This window comes from Typopeltis vanoorti, chromosome 20 (genome assembly GCF_054136105.1).
Source record: "Typopeltis vanoorti isolate ZY-2024b chromosome 20, IOZ_Tvanoo_1.0, whole genome shotgun sequence".
Taxonomy (NCBI): Eukaryota; Metazoa; Arthropoda; class Arachnida; order Uropygi; family Thelyphonidae; genus Typopeltis; species Typopeltis vanoorti.
Genome location: NC_143568.1, coordinates 11,983,905 through 12,010,904, shown reverse-complemented (window position 1 = coordinate 12,010,904; position 27,000 = coordinate 11,983,905). Strand labels below are relative to the sequence as shown.

The 27,000-nt window shown below is 35.2% G+C and overlaps 1 protein-coding gene across 1 annotated transcript in view; it reads right to left on the bottom strand.

Annotated features, from left to right (window-relative positions):
* Window positions 1-3,200: 3,200 nt before the first annotated feature.
* The window catches only part of LOC150095229 (orexin receptor type 2-like), a 74,329-nt gene continuing 50,529 nt past the window's right edge, over window positions 3,201-27,000 (bottom strand). The window contains exons 2-5 of the mRNA XM_090410625.1: window positions 10,192-10,594; window positions 9,039-9,201; window positions 7,389-7,501; window positions 3,201-3,298 (exon numbers count right to left, since the gene is read on the bottom strand). Coding sequence (XP_090266751.1) covers window positions 3,201-3,298; window positions 7,389-7,501; window positions 9,039-9,201; window positions 10,192-10,594 — 777 coding nt within the window. The remainder of the gene's footprint in view (window positions 3,299-7,388; window positions 7,502-9,038; window positions 9,202-10,191; window positions 10,595-27,000) is intronic.

The window sequence follows — 27,000 nt, the reverse complement described above, 5'->3', positions numbered from 1 at the left end:
ATAATTGAGTAAAATCAACTATAAAGACTATAAATTACTGTTGCTTTTTTTTTTTTAATCTCTTCTGTGGTTTAGAACGTAATGACTGTTTCCATAAATGTTGGTGAATATGTCTTAATGATAATTTAAAGAAGAAATAATCCGAAATAAAATGAAAAAAAAAAGAAAAGAAAACACAATTACTGCGAGTGCACTAAATTGGATGAGTTTCAAAGAAAGTCCAGTTCATTTGCTAATTATGCACCTTCATTTAAAAACTAGCGACTCTGTAATTAAAAAATAACAAAACCGTAAGCAATTACTAAATGAAAATTGCTTTTATATTTTAATAGACGTTTGGATATTTTAGTTCTCCTCTAGCTAAGGAATAATTCTTGCCATTCATACGAAGATTGTGTCTGATTCTTAGCATCATTAAAGCTAAGGGGAGAAGCCTTGACATCCAAAGGAATTTAATCTTTGTTAGTCGATTACTGTCTCGTTCAAGAATTAGAAGTTTTTCCTTTCAATCCAGGAAAACGAAAAAAAGCAAATAATTTATAATTCCATCAGAAGAACATAACAGATTTGCAACCATGGACATACTATTAAATAAAAAATCTTATTTTAGAGTTTATTATTATTATTATTATAATTATGTGACACCTCCAGGGAGTCCAAGACTCATCGAGGGAGGGCTCTCTCCACAACGCTCTGTCTCTACCACGCAATCCACCAACGCCATCTACCGCCCATCACCACCACTAGTATTTCCACAAACAATCACAAACCTATTTTATAATTATAAGATATTTATTTTATAATTATTATATATTATATTATATTTATATTATATTATTATATTTTATAACAACTTTATTTGTGAAATTACAGAGATATTTAGTCTCTTAATTATTACTTTAACAAAAGAAACTTGTTTGTTTACCAGTTGGCTGGTCACATATACGAAAAATAAGAATCCGAATGATGGTAGTCCGGAATATATCGTTGACAAATGTTAATTTAAAAAAAAAAAGCACTCACCACGCATATTGCACTGGTATTCATTTAGGTCGTTAAAAACACGGTCAGCTATTGGAAAAGTCGCCGATATCATCGTTGACGAAGAATGGTCATCGCATCCTTATTATTCTTTCTCTAAGCAAGCAAAGACATGGATCATCCCATAACGAACGAAGTCGTATTGCTGAAATGGCTGAATTGGAGTCATTGTTTCAGTAAAGAGTGGAATGTCAGTTGATGAAAACAAGGGTATGAAGAAATATTCAGCATCGCCAAAACGTTATAAACAGAGGACACATCCTTCTAAAAGAAGCAACTAAACGTTTCGTTTGCAGAACAATATTTAATACAAACGAAATCGTAGGCTCCTAAGTTGGGGGTTTCAGGGCAGAAGCAAGGAAGTCTGTGAGCTTTGTTGCTTTTGCCTTATAAGCGTGCTGTTTGTTTTGCGAGAAGAAATGCTCTTTCCCCTGCGCATGAAATCAGCTAATTCACCCTCCCCTGCAAGCCCTTCTAATAGTTTTTCGCGTCCTCCGCTTAAATTCGGACGCAAGTATGCCCAGTCCGTCCTAGTAGGCAGATTAAATATTCCAATGCACGAATATGGGTAGAAAACACACACACACACACACACACACACACACACACACACACACACACACACACACACACACACAATAAAATAAAATAAAATAAATAATAAATATTGATAAAGACTAAACACATTCCAGCTGGATTGAGAGACACGGTCTCGGTATTTTCACCCCTTAAAAGTAAAAACAGTTTTAAGTAGTAAATGTTTTTAAGTTCTTAGAAACAATCTTTTGAAATAATTCTATTTGTGTTGAATTTTTCCTCACTAATTTAGTCATATTTTCTAAACTTCTCTGGTAAACATATCTTCTTTGAACCTTCTTTTATTTACATGTATTATAATGATTGCTCGAGTCACCGTAACTCAGTCGGTTTCTGAGGTTTTCCCAACTGAAGGGCATTTCTACAATGCCCTTCAGTTGGGAAAAAAAAAAACTGGGTTTTAAACTCTTCTAGCATAAACGTTCTTCGCATGCTTTTCAACATAAAATGAGTCCGCCTTTCTCATACGGCCGTAAAGGATTTTACTCCAAGACACTCGGGTTTTCCATCATTCAAAACACGTAAACCGGTTAGGAGAACACACGCAATTTGCATACACACTAACGACCTCTTTCTGGAATCACGTTGCAAAATCCAAGGACACCTTCCATGATTAGGGACAGTTAAGGGCCCGTTAAGAACCGTAGAAAAAGATAATCGTGTACTCTGTTATTTTTTTCAACGAATAGTGTAATATTGTCAAGTAATTGTTAAAGATCAGAAACTGATTGTTGTAATGATTTTCAACGAATAGTGTAATATTGTCAAGTAATTGTTAAAGAACAAAAACTGATTCTTGTAAATGTTTTCAATGAATACTGTAATATCGTGAAGTAATTGTTAAAGAGCAGAAACTGATTGTTGTAATGATTTTCAATCAATAGTGTAATATCGTGAAGTAATTGTTAAAGAACAGAAACTGATTGTTGTAATATTCTGTAATATCGTGAAGTAATTGTTAAAGATCAGAAACTGATTGTTGTAACGATTTTCAACGAATAGTGTAATATTGTCAAGTAATTGTTAAAGAACAGAAACTGATTATTGTAATGATTTTCAATGAATAGTGTAATATCGTCAAATAATTGTTAAAGTAAACAATCAGTTTCTGTAAACTGATTGTTGTAAATGTTTTCAATGAATACTGTAATATCGTGAAATAATTGTTAAAGATCAGAAAGTGATTGTTGTAACGATTTGCAATGAATAGTGTAATATCGTCAAGTAATTGTTAAAGGTCAGAAACTGATTATTGTAAATGTTTTCAATGAATACTATAATATCGTGAAGTAATTGTTAAGGATTAGAAATTGATTGTTGTGACGATTTTATTCAGGAAAAAATACAGACTAGATATCATTTATATCATTTTTATGAAAGAAAGTCATGCAGTAAGAAATTCCCACAAAGAAGAAGGAATTAAAACGAATTCTTAATAGATATTATTTGATATTTCACATTTTGGTCCACTGGGGTGGGATGGGAGCTTCACCGATCCGTTGTGAGGAATGAACACTTAATAAATGGATACGTTCTTCAGAATTCCAACCGAAATGATGGCTTCATTTGAGCGTTGGAAGAGTCGCTTTGGTTGGAGTTGGATCTTCATCGTTCGTACACAAAATACAAAAAGCACGCCTGAATTCTCTTCGGAATTTTCCTGAAAAAAAAAAAAAAAAAAAACGAATACGAAATTTATCCAAACTGCGTATGATTGCTAAAATAAAGTAGTTTAACGTAAATAATTACCCATTATCTCTAATGAACACGAAATTAACTCACACGCTAACAGCTGGATGTTGTTTTTGGCATTCTGCCAACTTCAAGCACTCCGATGGTCATTAAGTATCTCAAAATCTTCCTGATGTCATAAAGTTGTAAATCACCCAAAGTTGGGCCTTTTAAATGACACCAAGAATAAGCTTGTGTAAATAGATGGCGAAAGGCAGGCATGAAGCCCTTCACGTAATCTACCAAACAGCCGCATTTCTCTGGAAACCTGTAAACAAATAAAGTTATTAGGAAGATAGAAGACAGCTCCAGCAATACACTACCATAGAACTCCTGCACTTTCGTCAAAACATATTTTTCGTTGCGCTTTAGAAGACAGTGTTTGTGACAAGCAAATCCCTCGACCACTCTTAGTACGCTCAGAAGTTATGTGTTGTTTGTATTCGTGCTTCATGGCAGTCTATTATTTATCTTAAAGGATATAATGAAGAATAAACGAAATCTCTTCAAGTCCTACATTTTATGAAACTTGGATATATGTAATTCTGAAATATTCTCTCAAAATATGCTTACATTTACAAAGTATGTAAAGTTTTTCTCTACTTTTCTTTCATTTTACTTCAATATGTGCCAAACAGAAATTTAAATTAGTTCACCGTGAAGAAAATTGGGTAGCGAAGTGTAAGAGGTTTGATGTTCTTGATAGCTTCAATGGTCACCCGATGTACTGTCTGCCTCGAGGCACTTTTGCTCGCTTAAATGCATACGGCTCCTATTAAATACAGCGAAAGAGCATTTTATAATGCAACCCAAAGATTTTTGGAACTGCAAGAGCGTTCCAGTGAGTGCGTCGCGCGAAACATTCTGTCAGTTTCAACAAACTTGGTCAACAATGAAAAAATTGCGCGTGCGGCATAACAATAGAGAATGATAAAACAAATTGAGTAATCGTGGATTTTAATATGTGTACATTTATTGGCAAAATAATTGGTAACACTATGATAAAAACTCGAACTTGGTAACAATATAAATTACCAGTTGTAAAACAAAAGAAAAAAAATCTATTCTTACCTTTGTATATAATGTAAAAATACAGATAGACTGTCATAGGAAAAATGAACGAAATTAATTAATATGCTTTTTATTTTTTTTCCTATTAGCTTATGGTTGACAAGTTATTTAAGATTATTCATTATTTAAAATCGTATTTGATACTGAAAAAAATGCATGTAAGAGGAGGATAAGTAATGTCTTTATTGATATATATTAATTTAAAAGTAAGAAATAGGCTTCCGAACTTTTGATTTCAATATGAAGAGCCATCAGCACTTTCAAGCACATTCAGAAATACAGTATTTGCTGTTGCTAATGATCTAAGAAAAATTGTCCTTCTCCCAACAGAAGGTGGAATAATCTTCATTATCATCCTTAGATCGTAACTTGTCCAAGTTTTCTTTATACGAAGCATTCTTCAACTAACCGTTCTCTTTACGTCCTTTGCCATTGCAATGGCACTAAACGTGATAACCTTTTGCAGTACCGACGACAGGGTATAGCAAAGAGGCTGCCTGCCTCACGGCGCGGCTTGATAAGAACTCTCGTTCAACCATATTGCGGTAAGTGCTGTCGTAACATGTACAATCTTTGGCTTTCTTTATCACGAACTAAGTCAAAGCAGTTTAAAAAAGCACATTTCAAGTTCTTCATTAAAAAATGCCTCTATCTTCGCACATCGTACATGACTTACATTGCAATATGCATAATAAAAATAAATAAATAAAGCATCAGATATCCAAATCTAACTTTGTAAATGCGAAGTAGAACCGAAGTAGAAATGTAGAACCACTTGCCTCTTGCTGATTGACCCTGTGGTTCTCTTACTAACCAACTGACTGCAGGGTCGAATCCCACCGTAAGCACAGATGTTTGTGAATGTCTTTAGGTGGAAAATGAATCCATCGCCCGGCATGAGATTATTTCCAGGCTTATTTAAAGCCTGAAGTAACTTGAAAAAGTTCCACGTTTGGTTTTTGGAACATGGTTTCCGTACTATGTAAATATCAATACAAATAATGTTAAGACATCACAATTGTCGAACATCGACAGGTTTGGGTTATCGATATCGCAGTACCCAGTGATAACAACATTAACAACAAAGAACTGGAAAATAAAAATAAATATCGAAATCTGGCAATCAAAGTTGGCAGGCTGTGACTTAAAGACACCAAAGTCATCCCAAAAGTTATTGGTGCAATTTCAAAGAAGCTGTCCAACTATTTACAGCAATTAAACATCAACGAAATGACCCCCATATGACCTACAAAAAACAGCATTACTTGGAACAGTTCATATTTTACGACGCTACCTGACGGACTATTCTTAGATTCTTGGGTAAAATCTGAATTGGTCTGTATCACCAGTCAAATTGTTGTTTAAACGATATCTTGTTTTGACTGTGTATCAATTATGTGAATGTAATAATAATATTAATAATAATAATAAATCTCACTACGGTACGAATGTACTATAGCTTAAAAAAAAGTTCGTGGCTGGAAGTCCAAAAAAGGAACCGATCTTTTCGAAAAATAGAAGAAACTAGTGGCGCCACCTGTTGTATCTTTTGGTGTCGAAAGTAGCGACCTTCATTAGTCTTGTGTCACTGTTTATGACATTAGTTTCATTAGAAGCCGAGTTCTAGTGCCAAGAGTGACAGTGTGTTTTGACGAACGGTCGGAAAATGAGTTTCAAACAGAGCTACGATTGACTTTTGTGTTACGATTCGATAAAAGTTTTACCGAAACGCATCAAATGCTTCAAAAAGCATACGGTGATGAATGCTTATTACGTACTCAAGTTTACGAGTGGTTTAAGCGATTTCAAAGTGGTCGTGAGACGCTTGAGGACGACGTAAAACCGGGCTGTCCAAAAACTGGACTGAGCGAAGTTAACATCCTAAAACTGATTTCTTCAAATAAATTGTCCGTGAGATTGCTTGAAGATGAATTGGGGATTCCAAAGTCAGCTGTGCACAACATTTTGACCGAGACGTTGGGCCTTCGTAAATTGAATTCGCGATTTGTTCCCCACAAGTTGACCGACAACCAAAAAATGTATCGAATTGAACACTGCAAGGACCTCATTAAAACGATCGTTACTGGTGACGAAACGTGATGTTTTGAGTATGAGCCCGAAACAAAGCGCCAGACTGCTCAGTGGAGACCACCAGAAGAGGGGGATCTGAAAAAAGGTCGCTTGGAGAATCAAAAGTAAAGACAATGCTGATTTGTTTCTACGACTCCAAGGGCATTATCCACAAAGAATTCATTCTGCCTGGCCAAACGATCAATGGTGACTTTTATCTCGAAGTTTTAAAGCGATTGGTAGCGAGAATTCGTCGCGTACAGCATGAATATCGTGACGACCGATCGTTCGTCAAAACACATTGGCACTCTTGGCGCTATAACTCGGCTTCCAATGAACCAAATGTCATAAACAGTTGACACAACACTCATGAAGGTTTCCGGTTTCGAAAACAAAAAGATACAAGAGGTGGCGCCACTAGTTTCTTCTATTTTCGAAAAGTTCGGTTTCCTTTTGGACAGGGAGTACTGCTTTAATCTTAGGCAAAGCGATCCTTAGTAATACCTCGAAGAAAATTAAGGGATTGTATTGTCTCGGTAGATATCAACGATCACTTTGCCTAAGGCTATAGCGGTATGGAGATAATAAAGAGAGAAAGAGAAGGAGAAAGTGTTCAGTAAAGCTAAAAATTAAACAAATGAACCATAATGTATTAATACCTCCTGTAATAAACAAAAATGTGAACAAATTACGAATTTTCTTCTCAGTCTATAAAAGAATTGAGAAAAGCGTACGCAGACTCTCAAACATTATTAAATTGATCCTGTTTTGCATGCAAACCTAATTAAGGCAAAATAAACGGAAGGGCTTATATGAAATTAATTTGAGCTATTGTTTCTGTTCAGTACTCGATTTAATTAAATTAAATGTACACTTACCGTTCATGAAGTTATATATTACAGGATTGACGGCGCTATTGGCGTAACAGAGCCAGTGGGAGATGAGGGACGCCACAGTAGTCGCGTGAGTTTGAGGGAGACCAGTGGTGTACCTGGGGAAGAATCAAAGGACGTATTATTCTCAACCGTCTGCTTTTTCCTGTACACTTTTCACTAATCTTAGAAGGAAGAGATAATTAAGTTTCCAATAGTAGAAAACCTCGTTCAAATCAGAGAAAAAATCACTTTTGGACGATTTGGAGCTTCGTAGATTTGATTAGGGCAAGAGCAATAAAGGTTATTGGATTTGTCCATGCGATCGAAGTTTTCAAAATTGATGTCCTAATCGTCTGAGGTTTGATTAATGTTCAAAAAAATGAAGTTAGTTCATCACTTTGGCTAAATAATTGCATCGAATTCATTTGTTTTTGTTAGGTTTATTTTCAATATTCTTCTCGGCACGCAATTATTTGAAAAAAAAAAAGAAAAGAAAAAATATTTGTCACGAAAATGAAGTAAAATGTAAATAATGAATGAAGCTCTGTAAAAAAAAAAAAAGAAAAAAAAGAAAAAAACCTTCCTGTTTTGAAATAACAATCGACTGTATATTAATTGGACCACAACTGTACAAAAAAGTACAGTTGTGGTTCAATTAACGTTCAGATTTTATTATTTAACTTCAATTCAACTTCAATTTAAATTCAAATTAATTAACGTTCAGATTTTATCCTTCTTTCTATTAATTTATTAAACCTATGTCGGTTGTGAAAATAAAGCGCGCGCAGTTCCAAGAATTCTTAATCATAAAACTAATGACAACGAACGCTAATAAGAATTTAAAATTACAGCTGACAACGAAAATCAATAATTTCCTTCAAAATACCCACAGGTAGTAAACTCCGAAAATGGAAGAGTATATTAGTTAAATTCCAATTCGTAGATTAATTCATTAGGTCTTTTTTTAAAAAAAGGCAGTCCTAAGTGTTTACAACAGAAAAGATAATTAACATTGTAAATAATAAAATACAATAAAATTGTTTGGTTAGAGATCGTTTATAAATTAATAATTAATTCTTTGTCCCTGTCTCAATAAGAATGTTTCATTAGGAGCTGCTATGCCATGTTCATCCAACAGTTTCGGCGAGAGATTTATGTCTTCACTAATTTAAAAATTATCGTAATTAATGTATTGAAATTTTATTTAAATGACATTGTCTTTTCCTTCTTTGGCACACATTAAATAGATTGCGCAAAGCTACTTGTTGATTTAAAACAATGGCACGTAAATCTATCCAATGAATTTACAGAATTGTATTCAACTTGAATTAGATTTATATATTGTTGCGTAGATACAACAATTAGCATTATATGCATTTCATGATTCAACAATAGGCGAAAAAATTCGTTTGTTGTTTGTGCCAAACAATGTGTAAATTTCAATTAAAGCTCCAATCGCGTGCTGTGATTAAATCAAAAGCGTCATATTAAAGTGATCTCTGTATTATTTCCAACTTCGTTCGTCACGCCATCTTTTAACAACTATTAAAACATTCAACACTAACGAATTAGACAAATAATACTGACTAATCAAATTCATCTAAATTCAAAGTAAAAAAAAAAAAAAACGTACAAGATTCGTTTATAGTTCACCTGAGAGTGTTGATGAGATGCACTGGGAAATAGCACAATCCAAATAACACGACGACGGCTATTAACATCTTAGCTGCTTTTCTTCTTGACCTGATCTGACCCTCGAAGTTTTGACTACCGGCCGAAGTGAAACGAATGGCTCCGTTTCGACCATTTTTCTGAACTGCAATTGAAGCAATTCCAGGAAGGAAAAAAACAAAACTCGTTAATGCATCTTTTATCTTGGAGATGCATAAGAAGTAATTAAGAATCCATCGTCCCTCTGGATTAACAATCTCATCTTAAAAACACACAAATAATTGATTCGTAACAATTTTTAATTAATAAGATTTGATAATTTTTTAAAAATTAATTTAATTTGAATACAAATTGAAAAATACTTTAGAAAAACCAACTTAGAATGAAAATTTTCACAATTTCTTATGTAATCAAAACTGTTTTATTTAAAACATAAAATTAAATATATAAAATTAAACATTTTATTAATTTAAAATTAAATAATAAATAATAAAAAGCTAACGCATTTTTATTCACTTATAGCAGGCGAGGCCATTATATCCTATCTAACTTTTGGGGAAGTTCAATCTCCACCGGTAGCTAATCAGAGATAGCTGGCCCATGATTATCACTAATTATAAGTTGCCACCGATGAAGAGACTGGCAAGAAACTGCTGCCATCTCTTGGTACCTAACTTTAACAGAATATGTTACTGTCTGAATTAATGTGGGTGCTACGGTCAATTTTTTTTGAGTTTCCCGTGCCAGAGATCGACTAACGCGGAAACCGCTCGAAAATAGGCTTAGAAAAAGTTCCTCCAGTTAGCGACTAGACTCGAACTTATAAGAGTATCTTCGTGCGGTCAAGCGCCGTGGTATGCCCTATCCACTGAACTACACAACCCTCCAATTTAAAATTTAAAATTCAAAATGGAAAGTTACAGTTAATTTTATTTTTTAATATTTAATATTAACTTAATTTTTTTAATTTATAGTTTACATTTTTAAGTTTAAAATTTACTTTTTACCTTTTATGTTTACAATTTACTTAGAAATATAAATGTGTAATTTACTGTAAATTAAATACTAAATCAAAATTGATGTTTTATCGATTTTTTTAAAATTTAAAAACACTGAATAAATTTAAAAAAATGACAATTACCTGGTTTACCAACAGACTGAGAAGTCTCTGCTGCTCCAGGAATGTTTTTATTCCATAGGACCTTGGCGATCTGGTAGTACGCTACGGACATCAAACTAAAAGGTGCCACATACAGAAGCAGTACGATAATGAGCTGATATATCCTGGTGTGTTCGTCACTCCACGTGTAGGCACAGTCTGTGAAATAATGAGTGTCTACTTGAAGGTCGGGATTTTGACGCGTGTCCAAAACGATCACATCGGGCAACATCAGCAGAAGAGAGGTGAGCCAGATCACCACGATGGAAGTCTTGGCCTTCCCTGCGGTGCTTTTAAATCTCAATGGATGACAGATGGCATACCAGCGGTCGATCGAGATGAAGGTCAAGGTGAGCACAGACACCGAGACGGACACACTCTGCACGGAAATATAAATCATTTAGATAAATGACCAATCCTTGCCAAAATCTAAACGAATCTTTTACGAAAATAACAGCGAAAGAATACTTGGTTTGTGTGTAAATGGTTCTATTTTAGTAACAAATTACTTACTATCTCTGTGTCGACTAAGCCGTTTGGGATAGCTGAAGACAGCATAGCGGTAATGAAGAACAATTACGGCTCATCGGACGAACCTCCGATGAGTCATCGGTCCGCACATTATGCGGCGTTGGGGATTTTATCTTCGGTTCTTGGAATGAGATATCCGCTTAATGAGTAGTCGTTTGTTTCGTGTTCCTCGATAAACGTGCATCTCCGATGGACCATGGCCGACTCTAGCACGGTAGCGGCAGTAGGCGATTACCTCCGATATGGTCCGCAGGGCGGGTCAAAACCAGCAGGACGCTAATTGATAATGAATGATTCTTTAAATGTAATTTGTCTGAAGCAGGGATTGCTTCGCAGACGGTAAGAGCTAATTTAGTAGAAAGAAGGGGTCTTTTACGTCTTTGTGGTGTGAAACGTCGTCATTCTGTTTGCTCGAAGACACGTTCAATCATATTTAATGAACATTTTGCCACAAGCGAAAGCAACTGCATGTAAATGATGACGCTGGCGAACCATCGTCATCAGTGAATGCAATATTTATTTTTGAATTAAGTTAGCTAAGAAGGCAGATGGCGCTCCAGCTAAACAATATGCAGTCAACTGATTACATATTTGAATAATAGATTTATGAGAATTTTTTTTTTCAAGAGAAAGTTGCACAAATAGTTTTTTTGTTTTTTTTTAAAGGGAATCTGTATTCAATTAGAAAGTCGCATTCAAATAGTAAGCTTTTTTGGAAGAAAATTTAAACAGAATAGTAGAAGGTTTAGGAAGCATAATTGAAGATGATGCCACATTTAAATATGGAAGAGAATGCATCATTTGAAGTAAACGATGCTTTTTATTTTTCATAAATGCGATGACTTGAAATCATACAGTACAAGATAACAAAAACGAGGTAGGAACCAGTGGGAAAAGCAGATTTCAAACATTTCCACATTAACATACGGATTTTATCGTAGCAATTAAATGTATGTCATTTCTTGTCATAATTATGGAAAATAAAGCCAGTAATTCTTTTTTTCATCATATCCGTCTATATAGCTCAGTAGAAGTGCACTCTACGGAGCTTGACTGCACGACGAAAGGCGTTCGAATCTAGTTGCCGCCTAGAGGAACATTTTTGTAAGCCCTTTTCTCGGCCGGTTCCCGAGTTAATCGATCGTCGAACCCACACTATTTTCAGACATGAAAAAGATTGTGTTAGGTTAGGGACCACGAGATGGCAGCACTTGTCAACTGCCTCTTCACTGCGTGCCGATTAATTAGTGATAGCCTTGGGCCAGTGATCTCTGATTGGCTGCTATTGGAGATTAAACTGCCCTCTCAGTCTCCAGAAGTTAGATAGGACTAAAACGGCCTCGCCTACTCCCTATACGGGAACAAAAAGGTTAGCTTATTTTTTTAATTTTTTTTATTTTTCATCATATCCGTTCTGTCTGTTAATTCACTTCAGGGCATTTCAAAACAATCGCATTTATTTATTCATATGGAGTTTCCTCCCCCATCCCTATTGGGGTGAGTTGAGCCCCCTCATGGGGGTTAAGTATTTATGGCTGTAGATCCGTGGATTCATAGGGCCGGTTTGCTTGCATTGTGGGATGAAAAACCCCAGATGATCTGGGAGAAAATCCTTACTGTCAACGCCCAACTTGGCTATGGCTGAGGAAGATCCTTAAATTCCTCACGTCTCCGATGGGAATCGAACCTAGGACACTCCTTCCCCAGGCATATGGTTGCGAAGCGCACAGCCACTAGGCTAACCGCGTGGCTGCAGTTCAACAACAATAAAATAAAACTGGACCAACACTAATTCGATTAGGATAGGATTAAAAACTGTGTGAAAAGCAAGTATTCGCATAACACTAATGTCTAGCTCTTAATGTAACGGTAATAATAAACGAGTCCACTATCAACTGAAATTAAAGTATTCTCTTCAGTACCTAATTTAGAACTATTTTCACCTGCTTAGTATTTAAACCTACGCGTTAAAGAAAGGTTAAATAAATTATTTAAGCCGGCCTGGTTGTCCTAGTGGTTAGCGCATCCGCTCTCCAGCCAAAAGGGTGATGGTTCGAATTCCGCCGTTGGCATGGATGCTTGTGGTAGTGGGCGGTAGATGGCGTTGGTGTAGTTGGTGGAGACAGAGAGCTGTAGAGTGGATGCCCTCCCTCGACGAGTCTTTGGACTCCCTGGAAGTGTCACGTAATAATAATAATAAATAATTATTTTCTATTTGAAACTTAAACTTTCCACTGTTCAGTGGGGGTAACCATGACAACAAACCGTTATCAAGTCAATTTTTTTTTTAGATCTGTTGACAAGTTGTTGTGTCACGTGTTTTGGTCTTTATTACTAGGAAAATGTAACCCAACCTTAATGTGCTTAATTTAACGAATAGTCTAAGGAATCTCGGAAGGAGATTTTAGAAAACGGGAGATTTGCTACAGATATTCGCTTCCATTGTACTTACGATTTAAGTAAACAACCCACTCATTAAAACGAACGCATTAAATGCGTTCTTATTTCTCCATTACTTATAAAATATGAAGCCACGCGGTTGATTGCCTCCATTTCTTTCTTTGCTTATTTTACTTACTAATCCTGGCTCATCAGACGACGAATAAAATACAGCCATTTATCAGCGCGTGCATTCAGAGATTGCAGGTTGTTTACGTTGTTATCCGAGCTACTTGGCCAACCTAAATGCCCCCTAAAGGCATTCAGAAAATTACCATTGCCCTGTTATCGGATGTTGGGAAGAACACAGTCAGCGTGCAGGTTAAAATTTATTGCCAAGTTTTAAATCGTTTATTATAATAATTTTCTTCGCGTATCTGTGAGGAAAGATAATTTGAAAAGAAAGAAAGGAAGATGTTTTAGGTACCATTCCTATTATTTTAGCTTTATTCATCCTTCTTTCTCTCCGTTATTCCTGAATTTTGATTGCAACTGTTTTCATTAAAATTTGATAGTTCACGATATTTGTCGAATATTTTATTTTTACCTAAATTGGACATTTGAGTCTTGTTTTGCGCAGACTGACTACAATATATAAGCCAAAAGATGCTAAGTTGAATTGTTGTAATATTGAATGACGTCACAATGGAAATAATGCTATTGTGAAATGCACTTCTTTAGTGATTAATACAAATGTTTCTTCTATTTAGAAGTTCTTCAGTTAATTTTCGGTATTTTGAAACCACTAAACATTTAGTCTCAATGAAATCTATAAATAAAGGTTCTGTTTATTCTGTGTATTAAAGAGGGCGCTTTAGCAGCAAGCAGTCGCAACGCTATTTCGATGCTCCCATATTTTAAGTTGCAAAGTAGATCTTTTCTTGTGAATTAAAATTTAAAGTACATCAGTGAACTCCGTTCTTCAAGACGAACATATAGATGTAAAAACTGTAAGTATCTGTTCAGTAATAAGTAAAATATAAGTATTCAAAGTTCGAAGTATACGTTGGTCAACTACGCGAGAAGAGAACAAAGGAAGTCGCCATATTACAAATTACAGCAAGATCGTCAACCAAGAAATATGAAGTGCTACAAATGCCAAGAAGACTTAACGGGGGAAGAAACCCACGTAACATGTAGGAACTGCGAAAGAAACATCAATTTTTTATGTTCAGGATTGTCCGAGACTACTTGGCAGCGAAAATCAAACAAGAATCGTGACGAGTGGAAGTGTCCCCATTGCAGAGACAACAAAGGAATGTCGCCATCGACCGCAGGCGGAAAACAGCACATGTAAAAAACAACCGCAGGCAGTAAACAGCTATCAACAGCAGAGGGAATTAAAAACAAAGAAAACAACAACGGAAACACAGGTGAGCCATCTTTAAATGCATTACTTGAAAATAGATTACAAAACCTAAAAGGCTGTTTAATCGATTTTGTTGGAGAACTATTTAAAAAACATACCGCACAAATTACAGAAAAATTCAACCAATATGAGGAATTTATTAAATTTAATAATAACTCAATAGAAGATATGTTACAGACCGTTAGAGAAATTAAAAACTGCATCAAAGAGCTAACTGAAAGACAGCATAATTTAATTAAAGAGACAACGGACCTACGCCTAGAACTAAACTCTCTAAAGCAACAGTACGAGCTCTCAAACCAACAGCAGCACAAAAATGACCTCCTCATAAATGGTCTCCCAGAAATAGCTACGGAACCTCTAAGAGACACCGTAATACAACTAAGACAAAAAATTGGCTCCCACATTGAATCAAAAGACATCCAGTCAGTGCATCGGTTACCACAAAAAAGGAAAAGAGAAAATAATACCGTACTTCTCCCGTCGTAGTGCGACTCACCAACAGCCTAACAAAAACTACACTTATAAAAGCTAGCAGGATTAAAAATCCAGTAGTAGAGGATCTGAAAGGAGACCACGACAACACCCCAATAACTTGTCTGAATACCTTACTCCACACTATCAGAAAATATTCTACCAAGCAAGGAAAGTAAAAACAGAAAACAATTACCGGTTTATATGGATAAGAGACAGCAAAATATTCCTTAGAAAGACACAAGACGCAAAACCAATCGAAATAAAATCCGTAGACGACCTCAACAGGCTGCCACATTGAAAAGAATATTGACAACTCGTAAAGAAGGAACAGCACACCAACCAACATGAATGCACACCATCAAGCAGACGTAATCACCCCGGAACATGATAATTGCCACATTCTGAAATCAATATCAGAATGGAAACAACTGACAATCCCCAAAAAAGGACTATCTATTCTCCACATCAACATCAGAAGCATTCAAAACTACTGGCTGACCCTGCAAGCTTATCTGAAGGAAGATATAGACGAAATAAACATTTTAATACTGACTGAAGTATCTACGACAAACGAAGAGGCAACCTCCTACCAAATGCCACACTTCCAACAACACAAACACTGCAGACAAACAAAACGAGGCAGTGGTATAATAATATTTACCAAACATAAACTAGAAGTAACAGAAATAAACTATAAATTAGAATACGCAGAAAACATATGCATCGAAATTAAAAACATCAAACAAGAAAACTCCCTGATATTAAACGCAATATACAGACCACCCAACTTAAGCACCACAAAATTCCTAGAAGAACTAAACAGATGGCTTTCAGCCACGAAAGTAGGCACCTCAAAATAATTGATAATAATAGGAGACATTAATATAAACATTAGGAACATAAATAACAACACAGAACAATACCTAGACCTATTATCGGCCATCCATACAGTCGTATACAAGAGAAGAGATAGCCGGAAACACAACAACCTCAACCTGCATTGATCATATAAATATAAGGGCCCCTCCAAACAGCCACACAGCAGCCGTCATAACATGCAAACTAGCAGACCACTATTTCACAGCATTGCAGTTACACACTGAACCAGAACCCATAAAAATCACTGAGACTACAAAACAGTATCATAGCATTGTAAACGAAGCAATAGTGAACGATGAAATCAGAAAAACAGACTGCATGCAGATAGCATCTCTAGACTCTGCTGAAGCTGTATATAATAATCTTAAACTTGCATTTAACAAAATATATAACAAAGCATTAACAAAAATAAAAATACGCCCCCAAACGAAACAAAATCCATGGATAACAGACAACATACTAACAGACATACAAAGAAAAGATGCCCTATGGAAACAACTTAAGAAGTCACCGAACAATATCGCTTTAAAAGCTGAATACAAAAGAAAACGGAATCTCCTAACAACCCAGATTCGAACGGCAAAAAGAAACTATTACAGCAACAAATTAACAACAGCACAGAATGACATAAAGGACACCTGGCACCTGATTAATGAAATGCTGGACAATATACACAGAACCACTGCCACAGAAACAATAAAACACAGCTTTGCCTGCGACCCCAAATCCCTCAAACAGTTGGCAAACAACTTTAATCAGCACTTCGTGAACTCTGTCCAAAAGCTACAAGAAACAACCTTTCCTCACACATACGAACATTCTCCACTAGGTCCACGAGCAACCCAGTCGATGTGGTTCCCCACAGTAACAAAAGAAGAACTATCACTGGCAATTCAACAAATTAATCCTAACAAAGGACCGGGGATAGACGGAATCAGACCAAAAGACATCAAGAAACACTCAACCGACCTACTTCCAGTTATACAAAAACTGTTAAATAAAATCTTCGAAACGGGACACATACCTGAAACACTGAAGACTGCATTAATCACACCCATACACAAACAGGGAAAAAGAAACGTAATAAGTAATTACAGACCTATCGCTACGCTTCCTGTAATCAACCAAATCATGGAGCGCATTGTACATCAGAAACTCTCCACTTAAGTTGAAAAATTTCAAATCATACCCAAAACACAATATGGCTTTCAAAAAAATAAAGGAACAGCAACACTCCTGGAAGATTTCACAGATCTAATAAACGCTGCATTGGATAAAAACAGAATAACATTAGTGGTATTCATTGACCTAACAAAAGCATTTGACACACTAACACACAAAACCTTGTTAACGAAACTAACCCATATCGGAATTGGAGGTCGTCTACTCCAGTGGTTTAAAGCATACACGAAAAACAGAAAACACACCACACGTATAGGATCAACACACAGCAAAGAGGTACATGTAACCTGTGGAGTACCGCAAGGAGCTGTCCTATCTCCCATTCTGTTTAACATATACACACACGACATAAGCCAACTCCCCCTAAAAAGTAAAATCTTCCAGTACGCAGACAACACGGCCATAGTATCCATTCACAACAATGCAAATATCGCTTACACAAATATGCAACACGACATCAATAAAATCACTAACTGGTTAACCGAAAACGGCATATATATAAACCCTGGAAAAACAAAGCTAATGATATTCAAAACCCCCCAAACCCTGTCCATAGAAACTAAATATCTCACTATCAAACATTCATCCTCCTATACACAAAGTGCAGAACCTAAAATCACAACCATCACACAGGTGGAAACAACACACTATCTCGAACTTCACTTCGATGCTGATCAAAGTTGGAATAGCCATACAAACTACCTACATACCAAGCTTAGGATAATAGCAAGCAAACTATACAGATTAAAAGACATTGCCCCAACCCACATAAAAATACTAATCTATAAAGCATTATGTGAAAACATTTTAAGATATGCAATCACATCATATGCATTCTGCGCAGACTACAGACTTAACAGGCTACAATGGTTGCAAGATAAAATGATAAAACTGATATTCTGGGAACAACCCACTCTTACGCAGGAAGCATGGACAAAACACAAAATATTCAAGGTGAAACACTTACACCACTACACATTCATGTTAAAACACTACTACAGCCCAACATATAGAGTAACCAGAACAACATATCAAATAACAAGACCACAGTCAACAAACTACATAACATATAAGTACAACAATCACCACCGCAAGGCCACCCGAAACTTCTACGTAAATGACATGATAAACAAACTGCCGTTCGACAACAGAAACCTAGGAACATACAGAAAGCTGAAACAGGCACTATATAAATATTATAGCGAGAATTAAAATTAGAGCAATTCTTGTCTCTCTCTCCCCCACCACACATGCACACACACACACAAACCTATGACAACCCCCCCCCCCCCTCTCAAAAACTATCACTACAAGAACACAAAGAAACAAACACACCATGTCTAAATCCAACCCTATTTTCACAAAAAAAAAAAAAAAAAAACTGTAATAGCAGTCGAAGTCTTTCAAGCACATACCAACAAACAGTAAAATCAACACCTGGCTTGTGACCACTATAGGAACACAACCATGAAACCACCACCCTCTGTCATCTATTATCTTCCTCAGATAAGCTCTGCTAAGCTTCGAGGAAGAAAATTACTAACTTGCAAGAATCTGTTATACACACTTGTAATGCGTTATAAATATTATATATATATAATTACTACAGCAACTATGTATGCAATACATCTGAGACATAAAAAAAATGATAATAATAAATAAATGAATAAAATAAATAAATTATTATTATTATTATTATTATGTATATTCTAAAATCAAAAATTCTGTATAATCCTTATAGTAATTACTGTAAATATTATTATTGCATGTAACTTATACTGAGACATAAATTGTTTTTTTTTTAAATAAAAAAAAAATTAGTACAATTATACTCAAGATAACTATTGTATATATGTATGTGTAAATATTTTAGCAGGGAACAAAAATATTATTTATTTAAAAAAAAATTATTATAATTTAAAAATATTAATAACTCGCCAGTATTTGTTATTCACAATTGCAATGTATTATAAATAGTATGTATATATATATATATATATATATATATATATACGTGTATATAAAACTATTGTTGTATCTATGTATATAATTTATCTGAGACAATAAAATGTTAAAAAAAAAGGGTATTTTTATAAGGTACCTGGTAAAAATGAAAATTAAAGAAAGGGTATACGGATATCTGAAGTTTGAGAAACACTGATCTATCCAAATATTTAGTCTGAAACACAAATGTATATTACGCTGTTTGTTTTCTTTAATTCCGCTTCGAATTTGGATAGATGAAACAGCGTGATATGTACTTCTTACATTTTTTTCAGCGTCATTTCAATTCTGAATGTGAAACATATTGAGTGTATTGTGTATTCTGTGTTTAAGTGACTTTGGACAATTTTGGACTTTGATTTTAATTGTGTACTTATTTTTTCGATTTTTGATAGACAAATAAAATGTTTAAAAAAAATTATTATTATTATTATTATTACGTGACCCCTCCAAGCACTCATCGCAGAAGGATACAAAACTCAACTTCGCTACACGCACCTCATTGTCTCCCCCTATTACTTATTTCTCCCAAAACACAACTACAATCAACGCCATCTACCGTCCATTACCACCAACCATAGTATATTTTGTCTGTAAATTCTGTGTGTTCTGAAGGGCAGATTTGTCTGTCCGCGGGATGAAAAACCCATGTTTCCGGAGGGAAAAAACCCTGCTACCATCGTATGAGATTGGCTAACTCACTTCAATTGAAAAAGTCCATATATAAATCAAAATAAACTGAATATTTATGCATACATTGTCAGCACACTCAAGCCTGTTTATATGTCCGTTTGTTTTATTTTGTGTAATGTAATGTTTTTACGTACAAAACTTGCGTATTTCCCACGGCTTTATCGCGATTTTCAGAAAATGCAAACGGCTTTTAATCCACTGATTATGGAAACTTCATTATGAACTTTGAGAGCCGAAAAAGAAGTTAACGTGCTCAAAGATACTCTCAAGAGCTTCTTTTATTATCGGCTCTTTTCATCATTCCTTTTTGCCGTAGAGTAGATAAAAGAAAGAATGTCATTAGCTATTTAAAAATTCAAGTCTGTTTTAAACTCGTAGAATGACCAACAAAAGAACTCTCTCCCACCCCCTTTTTTTTTTCTTTGTTTCCACGTGGGTTCCGAAGTTGATAATTAAATTGGGTAGGTAATAACACACACACACACACACACACACACACACACACACACACACACACACACACACACACACACACACACACACACACACACACACATTCAGTATTATGTGAAATCTTCTAAAACTCCTATCCACTGTAGCGCCGATATCATCGTAGAGGACTTTGTTTAACTTTAAAGAAAAATTACCTTAGATAGAATCGGAATATTTAATATGAGCAGCAGTTACCCTCCCGACCCCCCCCCCCCTTTTTTTTTTTTTTTTTTTTTGGCATTGCCATCCTTTGTTGTTTGAATGTGAGATAATTTTAGAACCGCTGAAGTGGTCAATTGAAGATTTTTTTTTTTTTTTGTCCTCTGTAATCGTGGAATATTTTTAATATCCGTCCAAGGAGCTCTTTGTCCGATCAATAGCCTCTTTCTTTTTCCCATAGTTTAAGTCTTTCTTTCTTTCTAAGTAATAATAAGCACCCATTTGAGGTCACCAAAAATAAAAACGCAACTTTGATGGGGGTTAACTTAAATGGGCAAGTGAACTGAAAAAAGTGCCAACTGGCTAATCTCCAGTCTTTTTAATGTCAAAATCTGCCTGTTTATCATTCTACAAATAATGAAACTGTTGAGATTTTACAAAAAAAAAATAAAACTGCGTTGACAAATATAGCATCTTTTATTGTGAATTAAAATTCTTCGCAAAAGTTATCTTTCTAAGATGACCATGTACCCTCTTTCTTTATCTTTGTATCTTTGTTTTCCCCTCATTATTGGAGTTTATTATAGTGCATTTGCATTACTTATCTTGAGGTAACAGAATGTGTAGAATGCATTTTTGCTAGCAGTATGCAGTGAAGATTTGGAGGAACTTATTATGAAAGTTAAAGAAGAAAGTGCTAAATATAGTCTTAAACTTAACCTCAAAAAGACAAAAGTTAATGCAACATGTGAACTTAACGATTTTGAAGTAGATGGGGAGAAAATGGAAGCAGTTAACAATTTTGTGCTCCTAGGATCCCGAATTGATAGATGGTTATTGTACCGAAGAAGTTAGAAGATTATTACTCAGAAAGAAAGCAACGACAAATTTAAGCAAGATCTTTACCTTTAAAGATCTTTTGCAACAAAACAAGCCTTGAAACAAAAATCAGAATCGTGAAAATTCCCTCTGGTACTGTATGGATGTGAAAGTTGGATCCTGAGAAAGAGTGAAAGAAGGAAGGTAGATGCATTTGAATTATGGGTTTGGAGACACTAACTAAGAATACCATGGACTGAAAAGCAAACCAATAAATCGGTGATAGACAGAATAAAGCCAGATTACTCCCTCGAAGCTCTGATCACCGAGCAAAAATTGTCATACTTTGGGTATGTTATGCGAGCAGATGACAGTACGAAGATGATGAGGATGATGCTTGCTAAAGTCGCCAGATTAGATCTCGCTCTGAGGCAAACAATTAAATATCGCCCCTGATGAATTATAAGACAAAAATATAAGAAAATCCTCAAATGCTGTTTTGTTTTCATTACAAGAGAAACATTAATGCAAAACGATCAGATAATATTAATTAAATGTTTGCTCTACGCGGATATCGCCCAATAAAACTGTTTCTAAGCTCCTCTAACTTTAAATTATAAGCTGTGTCCTCCTCTATCGATACAGTTGCTAGACCAACCAATCTTTTTTAGTTCACTGCTATTCGCAAATGATTTTTAATCAGTTTAAGCTTGGAAAAACGGCTGTCTGCATTTGCTACGCTAACAGGAATTGTTAACAATATGCTTAGGGCAGTGGTTACGTTGGAATAGATTTCTACACGATTTGGGGTATATATATATATATATATATATATATATTTGGCTTTTCTTTTAATTTTTTTTCATGGCTAATGCGTGCCTAACGTGTTAATGATAAGTGGAAAATTTTCAGGCAACAGCAGTGTTTCCAAAACTTGCAGTACCTGCGTACCCGCTTTAAAACTTTCAGTAACAGTAGGGTACCCCCTCTCAGTCAGAGGGGGTACCCTAGTGTTACTACATTAATTTATTATGGATTATAATAAATTAATGTGTCGCATTCATTACTTTCGTTACAAATATTTGGTTTTGATGCATCAGCGTGTTCTTTCTTGAGGTTATAACCACGATTTTAACCACAGATCCTGATTAAAGATTTTTACAAGAAATGCTAAATAGAGCTACTAATATAAGTAAATATTTTTAATATTATCATTATTAAAATTATTAGACGGCGCTTTAGGACCAACAACGCAACAACTAAAAGAGTAAACGTATTATCCGCGTGCATATAAACTGTACATCAGTCACAACTTGGGGTACAAATTCGATCAAACGTACACATGCAAGTACGGACAACATCGCGTACTTCGAAAACTATTTGAATTGAATCTTTTAATGTGAAAAGTTAGAACCACGCGTTTGGAATGCTGTCCTGCCGTCAAGAAGATTTTTCAATTATTGAAACTTTTTATATGCGACAAAAATATAAAAGTAAAAAAAAAATAATCGACTTATTGAAAGTGCTTTGTATCCCCCTTAAAGCTCTTTTGCAAAAGGGCATTACGGGAGAGGTCTTTGTGCTGTTGGTTATGATCAAATCTTGAAGCGTAGTCTGATAATTTTAATAATAATATTAAAATATTTATTTAATATTAATAGTTCTGATTTACAAAAGGGCAGTACGGAGTCCCAGAAAGTTCTTTGGATAAGTGACGAGTACAAAATTATTTGGTAAAATGGTAGAATGAAAACTACTGAAAATTTCTACAGATTTTCAAATTTCTACAACCTTGAATAACTTGAGCACGTATTCCAATCTCGATAAACTCTGATCTTTTATTAACGACAATGCGCCCTCTTTAATCAATAAACCTAAGTTGCGACTGGAAAGCATAGAACGTTTATGAGGGTAACAACTAAAGAGGAGTTGCCCGTCAAGTGTGGAGGTGTCAGGATGCTTCCTCGCAGAACTCGGAATTTACATCCCGCAAAACAGGAAAAGTGGCCAGAAGAAAACACCCGCAGTCAACAGCCGTGATGCACTTATCTTGTCGACTGAAATGCAATGGCGGCTCGTGGCTTGAAATTGTGGGGGATGCTGCAACTTTCGAAATAGTGTTTGGATAAAATATCAAAATTATGGTAAAAATTAAAAAAAAAAAATTAAACATGAAACAATATTGTTTATTATCGATACAATTATATAGCGTACTATAATTCAAAATTAGTTAAAAATAAAATCCGTTATCATAACCCCAATGATGTTCTAAAATAAAAACTATAACAAATGTTATGTCTTTAATTGTAATGTCCAAATATTTAAAGAGACAGAGACGGAGTAAACACGATAAGCACGACGAACACTCGACTACTGCTGCGCAAACTGCATATAAACAACAGTGGAACTGCGCGACGGACAGTGCTGCATTAAGCTAATAGCTCGTATCTCACTATGACGTGCATATGCTTGCGCGCGTAGCAATATGACACTGGTAAACACAGTGCTGCTAGCTCCCTCCTAAGTGCTAAAAGATGGGGTTTTATTATTTTATATATAGAAAATAAGAGAATCGTATAGGATTGTTGATGATCAAATTAAATATTACATGCAAATATAAATAAATTAATAATTATATTTATATATCGAGAAAAATTGGGGGTGCTGCATTTGCGCAGTGCCTGTGCACGAGCCGTTCCTGCTGAAATGTCCTGGCGGTAATTCCAAAACTGTCCAGTGTAGAGTTTTGATCATTTCTCTTTGATCTCTTTTATGTATACTTTCAAATTACAGTCCCAAGGGAGAATCAGTGAGCGTGAACTATAACGATCTTAAGTAAAATTACTCACAAGAGAAAAACAAAAATAAAAACAGATCGCTATATAAGAACTGACAAAGCTAATTTGTGAAGAGAAAGCCCTGCCATCCCTATCTAATTCTTGTTCAGCTGAAAAGCCATCATAAAGATTCTTATTCTTAAAGCTTTCAAACGAAAGGACATCGTTAATACGAACTAAGCTATGGATGCGGAAAATTCAAGGGATGCCTCTCACGTAAGACGTGCACCTTTAGCACTTGATAACAGATTTGACAGCATGACGTCAATGATTGAAAACCCTATGAAAATATAAAATAGCTGCATTTGCTTAAATCCATCCTAATGATATTTTGGAATGTTGCAAGTTTGTATTTTACGTAAGTCCACACAAAAATTCAGGCTAGCAGTCGTAGCTGAACAACTATTGTCAATTTTTACATCTTCAATTCTAAAAACATGCTTTACCACTTTCATGATTACAATTTATAATATACCTTATTTGTTCAGAGAGTTTGTTTCGGCTTAAATTGCAAAGAAAACAAACAGCATAATTGTTGACAGATTTTGGCTCCCTATGTTGTATACTATTGTTTCAAGCGCCCTCTGGTAGCAATTCTCTAAACTAAACGGTAAAAAAATATCTTTGATTTGTCTTTTTTGAGAGTTGTTGTTTTCATTAATATTATTGAAATCTTTTGTGACAGAAATACGTAAACCGGCTTACAAAATTCCAGTAAAAGTTTGAAATGTGTATAATTAATAAAATACATAAATTATAAAAAAAGTAATATTAATGTCCCCTGAGATTATGTTTATTTTTATTTCAAATTACAATTTGAAGAGAAATATTAATAAAATATAAATAAATAAATAAATCTTTTTTATATTATATCTTGTTATATTATATTTATATATTTTTGTATTTTATATTTTATCTCTTAGGGTATAAAATAAGTAGATAAAAAAAATATTTTTATTTAATTATATCGCTGTTCTCTTAAAAAAAAAATTGCGCGTTCTAACTTACATCTTTAAAATTTCATGAAAAACACACACCAGCACGCTGGAAGCGTTCCACTTCAGTGGAGGTTTCACAAACGTCCATGCCTCACGCGAGAATTCGAACTCGCAACCTATCGTGTTGTACTGGGAAGTCAGGAAGCCATTGTTTTAGCTTGAAGTAGCAGATTATTTGTCCTAACCATTTCACAACACAGACCAGCAATAATAATGCTCTTCATTTTTAACAACAATGAGAAACTCTTCAAAGAATGGTATAACAAAACAATTCTTTCACAATCTGTTTCACTGAACAGCTACAATTGTTGTTCATTAAATGGACTCTTTTCGATACCGACTGAGCTTAATAGGCTTTTCAAGCAAATATTCTGAATCGTAGTCCAGGTTGCTTAGTTGAACCCAAACTTCTCTTGTGAAGATCAGACCCCCCTCTTACTCCCAAACTCTTTCCAAAAACAAAGGAAATGAGATCAGAGTTGAGGTGGTAGTGATAAAAATAACTTTTTTAATAGTTTAACGAGAGAATAATATAGCTGTAAGGAATAAGCTATGGCTTTGCTTCTGAAGCTAGTAGAATTCGCGCAAAAATTGAAATCAGTTCTCACCAAGAGCGAACGGAAGGCTGTTTTAAAAGGTGTTAACATTGCTTCGGTATTCACCGTAACGGCATCTGCAGCTTCTACTACTCTTAAATGCAGTTGGTCTTGCAGAGGATCCAGGACCAAATGGGTTACGCATTTGCAAACCTTATTCAACTCACCAAATGCCGCGAGGTGTCATTTTGTTCATTTATTTTATTTTATTTTATTTTTTGAATGTCATTTTACTTTTGCTACGTATACACCCTCTGTCCAAAAAGAAAGCGAACTTTTCGAAAATAGAAGAAACTAGTGGCGCCACCTGTTGTATCTTTTTGCTATCGAAAGCGGCAACCTTCATTAGTGTTGTGTCAACTGTTCATGACATTTGTTTCACTAGAAGCCGAGTTATAGTGCCAAGAGTGACTGTGTGTTTTGACGAACGGTGGTCGTCGCGATATTCATGCCGCACGCGACGAATTCTCGCTATCCATCGCTTCAAAACTTCCAGATGAACCTCGCCATTGACCGTTTGTCCAGCGGAACGAATTCTTTGTGGATAATGTCCTTCGAATCGTAGAAACAAATCAGCATTGGCTTTACTTTTGACTTCTCCAAGCGAGTTTTTTTTTTTCGGATGCCCCTCTTCTTGTGGTCTCCACTCGACACTCTGGCGCTTTGTTTCGGGCTCATACTCAAAACACCACGTTTCGTCACCAGTAACGATCGTTTCAAGGAAGTTTGAGTCCTTACGAGCGGTTTTAATGAGATCCTTGCGGTGTTCAATTCGATACATTTTTTGGTCGTCGATCAACTTGTGTAGTACAAGTTGATCGAACGAAGGCCCAAACTCTTGGTCAAAATGTTGTGCAGAGTTGATTTTGGATCCTAACTTCATCTTCAATCAATCTCACGGACGATTTCTGGTTTTCTTTGATGGAATCACGCACTTTTTGGATGTTAACTTTGCTCAGTCCAGTTTTTGGACGACCCGGCTTTTCGTCGTCCTCAAGCGTCTCACGACCACTTTGAAATCGCTTAAACCACTCGTAAACTTGAGTACGGGATAAGTATTTATCACCGTATGCTTTTTGAAGCATTTGATGCGTTTCGGTAAAACGTTTACCAAGTTTAACATAAAAGTCAATCGCAGCTCTCTGTTAGAAACTCATTTTCCGACCGTTCGTGAAAATACACTGGCAATCTCGGCTCTCTCTCTCTCTCTCTCTCTCTCTCTCTCTCTCTCTCTATATATATATATATATATATATATATATATATATATATATATATATATATATATATATATATATATATATATATAT